Source organism: Poromitra crassiceps (genome assembly GCF_964638095.1).
Source record: "Poromitra crassiceps genome assembly, chromosome: 25".
Lineage (NCBI taxonomy): Eukaryota > Metazoa > Chordata > Actinopteri > Beryciformes > Melamphaidae > Poromitra > Poromitra crassiceps.
In genome coordinates, this window is record NC_139649.1 from 19371369 (window position 1) to 19384635 (window position 13267).

Sequence of the window (13267 nt, forward strand, 5' to 3'; positions counted from 1 at the left end):
GGTTAAATTTCTGCAGTGAAAAATTGCCATGTGAGCTTGTATACGGGTGGTTTGACATGAAGAGTGACCTTTCGTTTCTGGCTCCTCACACACCCTCCCATGGGCACTGTTCAAATAATAGATGGAAATTGGGCACATGATGGTGGTAATTCATTTATGTTTGTCCTACAGGGTTGTAATTCATCTGAATTTACACAGCGAGGACAATGTAATTTCCCAACATTGCCACAAATGGAAACGGCGCACACACTTGGTTGTCAAGGGACGTCCGTGGCACAGAATGTGCTACTGCCTCTCCACATGGATCTGTTCACAAGAGAGGAGGTGGCGCGCATGCGAAAGTGCTCTGAAGCACGGGTGAACTCTGATATTTTGTTGTCCAGATGATTCAGAGAATTCATAAAAGTTGAACATGCTGAGGAGGCTTGGTAAACAGCTGAGCTCTGCAAAACTTCTTTCACACATTTATCCCTTATTTTTCAACCAAATAACCAGTACACGATACATCATGTTGAAATCATGCTCTGATTTCTCCCCCTGTGCTAATGTCAATCTCCTCATCCACCTCGAGGCTCGTTACAGCCCCTCTCTGGTGGTGTCCCCTCCCCTCCTCTGCTTCATCTCTTTGTCTCTGTCTGGACGCCTGTGGAGATATTAAGAGAGGCCATTCATATCCTCCATCTCTCACGCATGATATTGAAAACCAGAGACTCCAGAAGAAGAAGCGCCTCGGCCAAATCTAGGCACCCGTAGTCCCCCGGGGGCGGGGGCAACATTTTGACGGGGCAGACAGCGTGCGGCTGCTGGCTGACACCGCGGCCTCTGTCCCCGCCATGGCTCCCCCACCCCCCACCCCCCTTTCCACGTCCCCCTCTGACCTCCTCCTCTTCATAGCATCTGGGTTATACACACACATGGTTTTGTCACGGCCCCATGGCCTCCCATGATGTGCCCGCCCCCCGCCCCGAGCGCTGTCCCGTATAACGAGAGGAGCTGGCTCTCAGCCCCCCGGACGAGCCGTGGCAGACTGGAGCCCCGGGCTGGAGCCCCTCCCGCCAGGCCGCACAAAGCCGGGCCCTGACTGTACCGCCGAAACGCACACAAAAAACCTTTTCTTTCTCTCCATTCATTCGCCAACTGGAGCTTCATCACATGGCTTTTAATTGGGTGTAGTCGAGGCGCCTGGTGGTCTTCAACAGATGCGGTGACCGACCATTTCAGTGGAGATAGACAGTATAATTAATGAGGATCTCTCGCGTTGGTTCCGGACACGGTGGTTAAATTTGTAGGCCTCGGCGTAGACACGGCTTCAAAATGTGGAGCTGCTTTTCTCTTGATTGAGTGCTGGAGGATGCGTCACCAGTCTGTGTGGTGGTGAAACACTGAACAAAGCCAGATCATAGGGAATATGTGATGTTTCATTTTGTAGACACGGGAGGTGCACGGCATGGCAAAGCATACACTATGCATGAGCGGAGACGATACACTTTCATGTTTTATGAGACGAATATTTTAATCCATTCATGTATGATTTATGATGACAAATCACGCACCTATTGAGTTTCATGATTCCTGACAGCCGTCCACCTGCTCCACCCTTAAGCAGAGGTGACAGTCAGGGAGCTACAGCTGGATGAGGGAGGGCAAGGTGTGACTGTGTCATCCCACCCAATCACCAGAATAAAACATTGGCTGGCATTTGAGTCAGCAAACCAGGGATACAGTATGTAGAATATCAACGTAAATTTCAAACAAAACGTCTGCAAAATACGTTTCTAAAATGTGGCAATCTCAACGTAAATTTGAAACAAAACGGTGATTAATTTGGAACATCCCTGCCTTTCCAACGTTAAAGAAAATAAAGCAATGTTTAGGCAAGTAAAACACGTAAAACGTGAAATGTGACTCATGGGTGACTTTGGAAACGCTGTGACCATATGACTGGGAATTGAACACGACCCTCCTCTGGTATAAAAGTGTTTACGCCTTCCATCCAGCACAACACCCTTATTCGCCACCGCACTCTTTCAACAACAGACTCTATGACGTGTATAACGTTAATATTCACATATCTAAACGTGATATGCAACGTATTTTGGTTCAGAAGCGTTCATATCCATGGATTATAGAAACGTACAATGCCGACGTTTCATTCTGGCGACTGGGCTGGTATAACTGGGAGAGTGTGAGTGCTGGGCCGCGTGTGTGTGTGTGTGTGTGTGTGTGTGTGTGTTTACTGTACAGTATGTATTCTGCTCGCCCTGTAGGCCGTGAGGAGGATGACAGCTGCTCCTCTGCTCTGCTCAGGCTCTGCTGCGTTCAGTGGGAGGCCTTCCCCCTTTCAGACTATTAATCTCTGGCTTACTGTACATGTTAATTGCCATCCCATTGAAATGAGCCTGGGGACAGGGAGCTGTGATGATCTTGGCACTGCCTGTCATGCCCCGCCTTCTATTCTCAACAGAGCCAGGCCTATTAATACTGAACTTCTGGGACTGAACAGAGGACGCAGGCACACAGTCCTTATTCTCATATAACTGTCTTTCAGTCCCAGCATCGCTAGTTAAATGAGAGCCTCACATCAGGAGGAAAAGGCATTGGCGTCTAGGTAATAGCGAGGCCCTCTGGCTAGGGCATAATTTACCACACAATTTCCACCACTAAATGTATTTCCTCTTCTGGTCCCCATGGGGTGGCTGACTGGTATTTCCCCATCTGCTGGCTATAAAGGGGCATTGCAGCGTGAACTCTGTAACCGTGTCAGCCACTGTTGCTCTTGCACAACAATTGATTGTACACTCCGCCTGAGGGGAAAGAAAGTACAACAGTAGCTTGACAAGTGGACTGCTGGAGTCATCGAGACAAGAAGGAGCCTTGAAATAAGCAGTGTCATGTGTGCAGCACATGACTTGTGTAGTGACATGTTTACTGTGACATCAGAGGGGAGAGGGGGGGCTGTTTACTGGAGTGACATCAGAGGGGAGAGGGGGGGCTGTTTACTGGAGTGACATCAGAGGGGAGAGGGGGGGCTGTTTACTGGAGTGACATCAGAGGGGAGAGGGGGGGCTGTTTACTGGAGTGAGATCAGAGGGGGGTGGGGCTGCCGGTGTGAGGTCATGATGTGTGTGTTTGTGTGTGTGTGTGTGTGTGTGTGTGGGGGGGGTGCTGCTGGTATGAGGTCATGCTCTTCCAGTATTGCCTAAAAAAACTGCACTCAAATGGGCATTTTACCCCCCCAAAAACAAGCTGACATATTTTATTCATACATTCCAAAATTTAAAACACAGCTCCTTTGGCGTAGGAGTTGGGAGTTTTGGAGTGTGTCTTGTCCATGTGACAAATGTGGGGGATACTGTATGAAAAATACTAGCCTATAGTTTTGAGGTTATTTGAGGTTGATTTATATAGAGGCTATAGAGGATTATATACATGCATGTTTTGATTAAATGCACCTTCAAAGGCTGTTGCAGATGCAGACAATAGAATAAGAGAACTCCATGAACTCCATCTTGGCTTTTCCAAATGACAAGATGAAGTAATTGATGTGGGGGATTTTCCACCCTGCCTCTGGACAGCTGGAGTTTTCACTCAGACTACTGAGACATGGACTCACTGCTTAGTGCTTACCTCTTCAAGAGTTAGTGCAGACAGGCCATTTCTCACTTTACCCTGCCCTGGGACGCCCCCTCTGTCTCTCTCTCTCTGTGTCTCTGTGTGTCTCTCTCTCTTTATCTCTCTCTCTCTCTCTCTCTCTCTCTCTCTCTCTCTCTCTCTCTCTCTCTCTCTATCTCCAGACTCCACAGATGCTGGCTGAGGTCTTTGCCCTCACCTACATCTTCACCCCACTGAATATCATTATGGAGCATGGATATCAGCTGGGAATCTGCTGCCTGCAGGCATTTGTGTGTGTGTGTGTGTGTGTGTGTGTGTGTGTGTGTGTGTGTGTGTGTGTGTGTGTGTGTGTGTGTGTGTGTGTGTGTGTGTGTGTGTGTGTGTGTGTGCGTGCGTGCGTGCGTGCGTGCGTGCGTGTGCGTCATCTCAAAGGAGATGACGCCTGCATGCTCCAGTGTTGTGAAAGCACTCTTAGTATTTTCTTACTCTGGAAGGAGTCATCTGACTGCGCTGCAAATAGCTTAAAAAAATAACCATCTCATTGTATTTATTTATCTATTTTGCAGTCCTAAAAATGTATTTTTCCTAAAAACAAGTGGTTGGGGTGGGCATCTAGCAATGGCGTCAAATTGTTTCACAAAAGCACATTTTCTTGATCCCGGTAGAGTGAAAATGTGCCTTATTGTTTTAAGATGTTCTTGATTCGACAGTATAGAAAATTCATGAAAGTGAAGCTGAATTGGAAACAACTGGAATGATCTCACCCATGTTGTCAGAATCTGTCACTTGTTTCAAGAAAAATAAGCTTTCAACTACTTTTGTAGGCGACTGACTGAGCCAGCTTTCAGCCTCTATTGTGACCACTGCAGGTGTCAATACATACTGGGAGAGGACAACAGGCACGCTGCACGCCTGCTGATGACACGTGGGTTTGATAAAGAGTGTGTGTCCGCCACATGTGTGTCTGACCCGCCTGCTGTCGCTGGCGGCAGCTGTGGCCTGGCACATGTGCCTGTCCGTGTTGAACATGGTTAGTTAGATACACTCCCTCCACTCCCTCTATCGCTCTAAGAATAACCTCTGATGAATTCTGCCCTCCCGAAATAGATCCATCCAGTCATTACTCTGCCCTGATGCTCGGGTTAGAAGAACATTGGTACTATCAAGCCATTTCATTGTGTTAAGTTGCTTTTTATTCAACTAGATCAAATCTAGTTTGGTGGGACTCCGGCCTTGTGTTGTGTGTGTGTGTAAGGTCTGTGTGTGTTTTGGACGAAACAGCCAGACCCAAAACCAGGTAACAGCCTGACCTAAAACCATCTAACTGCCAGATCTAAAACCACACAACAAACTTACCTAAAACCACCTAACAGCCAGATCTAAAACCACATAACAGCCTTACCTAAAACCACCTAACAGCCAGATCTAAAACCACACAACAAACTTACCTAAAACCACCTAACAGCCAGATCTAAAACCACATAACAGCCTTACCTAAAACCATCTAACTGCCAGATCTAAAACCACATAACAGCCTTACCTAAAACCACCTAACAGCCAGATCTAAAACCACATAACAGCCTTACCTAAAACCACCTAACAGCCAGATCTAAAACCACATAACAGCCTTACCTAAAACCATCTAACTGCCAGATCTAAAACCACATAACAGCCTGACCTAAAACCACCTAACAGCCAGATCTAAAACCACATAACAGCCTTACCTAAAACCACCTAACAGCCAGATCTAAAACCACATAACAGCCTTACCTAAAACCACCTAACAGCCAGATCTAAAACCACATAACAGCCTTACCTAAAACCACCTAACAGCCAGATCTAAAACCACATAACAGCCTGACCTAAAACCACCTAACAGCCAGATCTAAAACCACATAACAAACTTACCTAAAACCACCTAACAGCCAGATCTAAAACCACATAACAGCCTGACCTAAAACCATCTAACTGCCAGATCTAAAACCACATAACAGCCTTACCTAAAACCATCTAACAGCCAGATCTAAAACCACATAACAGCCTGACCTAAAACCACCTAACAGCCAGATCTAAAACCACATAACAGCCTTACCTAAAACCACCTAACAGCCAGATCTAAAACCACATAACAGCCTTACCTAAAACCACCTAACAGCCAGATCTAAAACCACATAACAGCCTTACCTAAAACCACATAACAGCCTTACCTAAAACCACCTAACAGCCAGATCTAAAACCACATAACAGCCTTACCTAAAACCACATAACAGCAAGACGTAAAACCACGTAAGTTACAGTCAGATGTAAAACCACCTAACGGCCAAACATAAAACCACATAACAACCAGACGTAAAACCACGTAACAACCAGACGTAAAACCACGTAACAACTAGGGGTGGGACAAAATATCGATACTCACGGTATCGCGATATTTCCACTTGCGATACGTTATCGATACACTGGCACCAAGTATCGATATGTTTATTTTTTCTTTTTTTTTTTTTTTTTTAATAAACAGGCTAAAATATTATGCTGTGTGTGGTAGTTGAAACATAGTTTCAAGTTGACGTTTATTTATGTTTGTAGTTGAAACAAAAACATAAATACTGTAGGCTACATGAATTTAAATGTTTGCTCATTAAAATCTACTTTTAGAAATTATATAGGTAGGTAGGTTATATAGGTTTTCTTGTTTTAATAATAATAATAAAAAGACTTAATGTGTAACTTTTCCTCCGTGGTATCGAAAATGTTATGAGTGAGTGAGTGAACTCTGAGAGAGTTCATGTCAATTCTGCTAATAAATACATAATACCTCCTTCTTGCCTTTTAGGGGTATTTTTTTCTCTTCAGTTACACAGGTATCGTGATGTATCGTCTTCCAATATATCGATTATCGCAGAATCGCTGTATCGTGATAATATCGTTATCGAGGGCCAAGTATCGTGACCATATCGTATCGTGAGCTGCTCAGCGATTCCCACCCCTAGTAACAACCAGACGTAAAACCACGTAACAACCAGACGTAAAACCACCTAATGGCCAGACATAAAACCACGTAACACGGCCAGATGTAAAACCACCTAATGGCCAGACGTAAAACCACGTAACAACCAGACATAAAACCACGTAACAGCCAGATGTAAAACTTGCTTCTCCAGGGGAAAGCAAGCCAGCGGTATGAAGTATGAAGGCGATTAGCCTTTTTCACTTCCCATTTTGTGTCTAAAATGCAGGAAGTAACACAGGTGCAAGCAAAATATGGAACTACATTTATATCATAATTCGAGAGCTCAATCAAACATAACCACGAGCGTATTATATTGTTTCACACGCGCAAATACATACTCACACTCGCGCAATCTGACATCCCGCGCACACAAACACTGCACGAGCGAGGACAGAAAAGCATAGAGCGTATTTTGCTGAGCTCTGCGCGCGCAGACCCTCTCTCTCTCTCTCTCTCTCTCTCTCTCTCTCCGCCCCCGTGGTCAAGTTCTACGCGCTCGCATTGGAATAAACTCCAACACGAGCGCGTAGACTGCTGTTGCCCCCCCCCCTGGTTGTTTTCTACGAGCTCGCCTTGGACTTTTGACAATTGTGGGCGGAAACCAAGGCAGGCCTCTGGCCCTCTAATGATTGGCCACTTTCAACGCCGACCCACCCCCTTAAAAAAAAAAAAAAAAACTTTATTGTACCAAGGAGCCTTACACTGGTAGCAAGAATACTTTGGCTATTAGGCTACCAGTTTAATCTAAATTTTCACAATCACAAACATGCCAGGGGGATTAATGGTTGATAATAATGACGACAAAAATAAAGAAAATTTATTTGTTAGTTCTCTTCTAAATAAACACGGCCCTTCTAACTTGATGACAGCTTCCGCCACATGCAGGAGGTGGCGGTAATGCACCATAAGTTGTTTGCCAACCGCCATAAAACACTAGAAGAAGAAGAAGAAGAAGAAGAAGAAGAAGAAGGAAGCTTCCTCAGAAAGGAAACGGTTTCCAGATTGGCAGCTTGCTATTTTCATTTTTTAGGCTATTTCAAAAACACACACAGACTGAACAATGGCGGCGACACCTGAAGATTTACATGTAGGTTAAGTGATAATAACGTCACTGATGGCATTGTCTAACAACCCGGTTTACTTTACTCTGAAATTTGGTTGGTGGCTAACAGCGCTAATGTAGCTAACGTAACGCTAGTTCGTTAGCTACTAGCGTTAACTATTCTAACACTAGCTTGATAGACAGTTTTAGGCTCAACGTTTTACAGTGCAGCAGTATCCCAGTAGTTTTTCCCGTAATCCTGCTGGCAAACACAGAAAACATAACGTTAAAGTGGTCCCCAAACGTTTCGTGGCAGCATCCCCCCATGTTATGGGTCCACAGCCATGAATATGTGTTGAATATCTTCAATGAATTATGCTTGTTCTTTTAGATTATTTAGTATCTTATCTGTCTTTTATCTAACTACCTTCTATTGATGTAAAGTATTTTGAGCTGCATATTGTGTATGAAAGATGCTACAATTGAGGGTTGTTATTCAATATACAGTCTTAATAAGTCTTAATTTAATGTTGTTTGTTGTCAACAGAGCATTCTCAGACATGAGATTCTTTCGAGACTGATCACAAAATTGGAGTTGGCGCTTTCAAGAACACCTATTGACTTGGAATTCCTCCAATTCACATGTCGGCAACAGCTGTTCCTCTGTGAAGCACTGTCAAGGCATGTAAATGTTCCGGCCGAAATTGTACAGACCTTACAAGAGTTCCTCAGGCTGGTGATGGACCACATTGAATGTAATGATGCTACCAGCAACACTGTTGAAACTGTAGCTGGAGAGAGGGGGCGCCCCAGGTACAACATAGAGACGGAGAGACTGGTTGAGCTTTTGGAGATAAATCTGTCTGTGGACTGCATCTCAAAATTGCTGTGCATTTCAGCCAGTACAGTCAATAGACGGATGAAGGAGCTTGGTCTCTCCGCCAGACAGAGCTACAGCAATGCCACAGACGAGCAATTGGATGATGCAGTCCAACAAATAAAAAACGAAATGCCGACAGCAGGCTATCGGATCGTCAAAGGGAGGCTGAAGTCCATGGGAATGCACGTCCAGTGGAGAAGAGTGACAGCATCAATGCACAGAGTAGACTCGCTTGGGATTCTTTCCAGACTGACTGCACTGAGCTGCATTGTGCGGAGAACATACTCTGTCAGGGGGCCGCTTTCGCTGTGGCATGTGGACACTAACCACAAACTGATCAGGTCAGTATTGTACATATTATTAAAACAAAAAGTTTAATATTATGATGCAGACACTAACATGTCTTGAATAAAAATCCAGGTGTAAAGTAGTAATGTAGTTCTTTATTATGTGCCCACCAGGTACAACATTGTCCTTTTTGGTGCAGTGGATGGCTACTCCAGGAAGGTATGATTTCATTCCACCTGGAAATTTCATGAGTTGGCGTTCTTTGTGTCAAATTGGCTATAGGGTGTAATCAATCCAAATAATTCAATGTTCCATGCAGATGGTTGATGACAAATAAAAGGAAACACTGGAAGGCTTAAGGATGTTTGACCGCCAGGTTTAGCTGTAAAATGCATTCAGTTTCCATCTGTTGACATGGGAGAAAACGTTTTGAATTATTATTCAGATTTATCACCCTAATGCCCCACTACTGCATGGTAGGAAGTGAGTGACCCTTCTGACAGCACAGTGTCTCAGTGGTTAGCAGTAGCACTGTTGCCTCACAGCAAGAAGGTCCCGGGTTCGAACCCTGGTCTGTCCCAGGTCCTTTCTGTGTGGAGTTTACATGTTCTCCCCGTGTCCATGTGGATTTCCTCCGGGTGCTCCGGTTTCCTCCCACCATCAAAGACATGTATGTTAGGGTTAATACTCCTGTCGGTGCTCCTGACCAAGGCATTGGCAATCGAACTGGAGTTGGTCACACGGTGGCTGCACACTGCTCCTAGTTGTAGGAAGGTTCCTAGTAGAGGATGGGTCAAATGCAGAGGATGCATTTCCACATGGGGATAAAGAAAGGATAATTTAACTTTTCTAGCATGCAGGGTTGCCACGGGTCCTTGAAATCATGGAAATGTAGTCAATTTGTTATTAGTTATTTTGACACACGTTAGTAAATAGGTTTGACACAGCACAGTTGAGAAGTGTTTACACATTCAAGCGCCTCGCTCTCAGTGTAGTTGTTGTCTGAGCTACTGTAAAGCCTGCTAGTTCTCATTCTCAAAATTCTCAGTGTTGTAATTAGCCTTGATCTGTGTCTCAAACTATATCATGTTGAGTCTGTGCATTTGAGGGATTTGGGCCTGGAAAGTCCTTGATGTTTAAGAAGGTGTGGAAACGTTAATGACTCATTAATGCAGTGGTTCCCAAACTGGGGTAACCGTACCCCTAGGGGCATGTGGAGGTACTACATGAGAGAAAGGATAAAATGGGGGAATGTAAGAATAAATCTTGAAAATAAACGAAATGTTCAAATCAATGTGCTAAGGAGGCAGTAATTGCAACTATTTCACTCCCTTTCTTATTTTGTAATGTTATAATCTTTGAAAGGTGGGTTATCATACATTCAGTCATTGCATCATATGCTCTAGTTTTCTCTTGCATTTTTCTAAGCAAATTGAGCTCAGGAAAAGGGGGTACTTGGATTCAGAAATCAGGAAAAGAGGGCACTGAAGCCTTTTTTAGAAACCACTGCATTAAGGCGACTAGAATTTCAGTCAAATTCCATGATATTTGTACTGACCAGTGTAATCCAATTGGACATTTAATCTAATGTTCTCATAACACAGGTGATGTGCTTGGAGGCTGCCACAAATAATCGTGCATCAACAGCATTTGCTGCCTTCAAGAGAGCCACAGAGATGCATGGCATACCCTCAAGGTAAATTTGTACAAGCTGCAATGTGCAGACACAAACATGATGGATGTTTTGTCGGATTTATCAGAAAGAACTTAAACTCCACAAATGTAAAAGTCTTTACCTGACCTTCCACAGGCATGGGGGTGAGTCTAATGACTAAATTTAAATTTTTGGGGTGAATTTGTCCTTTAAAGGATGGCTTTACCAGTAATCAACCCACTTTGTATCATTAATAATCTCGGTAATATAAGCACACGGACAGTGTTTACCTTCTCTCTCTGTTTTCCTCACGGAGATCTCCCATTTCCTCTGGCAAAGCGCTCCATTCCGACACGTTTTACATCACGTGTCAAAACGGAGCTGCAGAAGTTCTGCTGGAGAGGCAGAATCTATTCCGAGGGTGGCTGTTATTGTTTATTTTTTAAGTATGCGGAGAATCACATGGAGAGCCTTAACAAGCTTTAATGACTTGCAGCTGGTGGGGGGCGTAGTTTCTGCAGGCAGCAGCAGGAGCATTTTTCTCTGTGAGGTAAACCGAGAGAGAAGATAAAACTGCCCATGTGCTTATATATCCAATATATATGATCCAAAGTGGGTTGATTACCAGTAAGGCCATCCTTTAAGCATAGACTCGGGGTTTATAATTTGAAATGTTTAGTCACATGGTTCCTTATATGCTCCCAGTCTGTGCGCTAGCCGTCCATTACATTACCTGCCTGTACAAAGCTCTAGTGGTCAGAGTATATACGCTGGGATGTATAGCTATATACACACTGACAGAATGTAGCACTTGAGTTCTGTGTATTGTACAGTGCTACACTGACATATTTTAACACTCTTGTCCATCTGTGTGCACTACAGGGTCAGAGGTGATCAGGGAGTAGAGAATCTGGACATTGCGCGCTACATGTTCACCATCCGTGGAACTGATCGAGGAAGTTTCATGTCAGGAAAGAGCGTCCATAATCAAAGGTTGTGTGTGTGTGTGTGTGTGTGTGTGCTCACATTTACCAAGGTAATAAAGAGGTCTATAGTTTGTAAAATGACATGCTAACATTTAGTCATGTTACTAAGTCCTTGACATTTCAGTTAAGAGGTTGAAATAATATTAATTTCTATATCCCTAGGATTGAACGTTTGTGGAGGGACGTCAGGGCATGTGTGATATCCAAATATTACACCGAACTCCACAGTCTAGAGATGGATCACCTCCTTGATGTGTCCTCCAGGGGTAAGGGTTAGTCTCATGACTTCGGGCAGAAAACAATGAGAGCACTGGCCCTCTTATGATTGGTCAATTTCAACATGATAACGTCTGGGCCACTTCAATGAACATTAATGGAATAATGGCTGGTCGTGTATAATTTTAAATAACTTACAAAATGGCTCAAAAGGTTTAAAAATCCTGAAAAATAACATTGAATGACGAGGATTTACAAAAGGCAATTCAATGTTTAATTGTGTGGTATGCTTTCGAAGCTCACCTGTGAACAGTGACTTACTCCTACCCTGTCCTTTGCAGAAGATCTTTTCACAGTCCACCTGACATTCCTTCCCAAACTGAAGGCAGACCTGGAGGCTTTTGTGGAGGGGTGGAACAACCACCCACTCAGGACCGAAGGGAATAAGACGCCTGAGCAGATTTGGCATGTAGGCATGATGCTTCGACCCATTGACCAGCCTGAAGATCTTGAGGTTATTTTATCCTTATTTAATCCCTGTGCAGTAACTTGTAAATGCAAAAAAGAAGCTATTCATGTAGCATTGAAGTGGCCCAGTTTGTAGGTCATGGCTGACCATTTTGGGGCCCGCAGGCAAAGTTTGACTCACGCTCCGTTTGTTTAGGCCCGCCATGGATGTGAGCCTTCCCCCAAGAAATAATAAATAAAATCTGATCGATAGTGTGTGTGTGTGTGTGTGTGTGTGTGTGTGTGTGTGTGTGTGTGTGTGTGTGTGTGTGTGTGTGTGTGTGTGTGTGTATATATATATAATATTCAGCTAATGCTGAAAGGCAAGACTTTTGGCAAGAACAGATGCTCTAAATATGAAATGACTAAAGGTGGTATTTTACTGTCTTGTTCAACTGTCAGGATATTCAAGAGCCGGACATTGACTGGGATGTTGCATCTGACCATGGAGAAGCTGTGGATGGTGTCCTCGTGGTCCCTGAATTTGACTGTCCTTTGAACGAGCACCAGCTAGCAGAGGTTCAGTTGCTGATAGAGGAACACGGAGACACTGACACTAGTAACCTTTACCTCATATGCCGTGAATATCTGGAAGCTGCTTTGTCAGATCTTCGATGATTGGTTAAAGACCCCCTGTGATACTCAACCCGAGGCTCTAGAGCAGGGATACTCAACCTGCTTTACTCGGGGGCCACTTCTGCAAAATGACAGGGGGCCAGGGGCCAGTTAATAAATCAACAATAATTTTTTTTGTAATTCCTACACTGTTCACATAATTTGGATGTAAATACCCTCAAATAAAAGCTGAAAGTCTGCATTTCAAGCAATCTTGGTTGTTTCATTTCAAATCCATTGTGGTGTACAGCTAAAATTATGAGAATTGCATCAATGTCCAAATATTTATGGACATGACTGTGTGTATATATATATACGTACGTACGTACGTATTTTTTTCCTCCTAGGCCTAGGGCATGTATTTTTTTCCCCATTACATTTTGAAACACTCAGGAACTTGGAGAACAAATGTGTCCCATTGAAACTGCAACTTTTGAGCCCAGTGCCATTCCAATAT

General features: G+C 44.0%; 1 protein-coding gene across 1 annotated transcript; it reads left to right on the forward strand.

Annotated features, from left to right (window-relative positions):
* Positions 1-9008: 9008 nt before the first annotated feature.
* LOC310798274 (uncharacterized protein) lies at positions 9009-12945 on the forward strand. The gene is made up of 6 exons (XM_083660777.1): positions 9009-9051; positions 10437-10528; positions 11369-11479; positions 11635-11738; positions 12030-12202; positions 12598-12945. Exons 2-6 carry the CDS (start codon positions 10440-10442, stop codon positions 12811-12813), a joined length of 693 nt encoding a protein of 230 aa, XP_083516903.1. The 5' UTR covers positions 9009-9051; positions 10437-10439; the 3' UTR covers positions 12814-12945.
* The last annotated feature ends 322 nt before the right edge of the window (positions 12946-13267 follow it).

Excerpts from the sequence above, each read along its gene's own strand:
- LOC310798274 (XM_083660777.1), top strand. The coding sequence starts at position 10,440 with ATGTGCTTGGAGGCTGCCACAAATAATCGTGCATCAACAGCATTTGCT. Across the intron at positions 10,529-11,368 it reads ATGCATGGCATACCCTCAAG|GGTCAGAGGTGATCAGGGAG; the intron begins GTAAATTTGTAC and ends TGTGCACTACAG. Across the intron at positions 11,739-12,029 it reads CCTTGATGTGTCCTCCAGGG|AAGATCTTTTCACAGTCCAC; the intron begins GTAAGGGTTAGT and ends TGTCCTTTGCAG.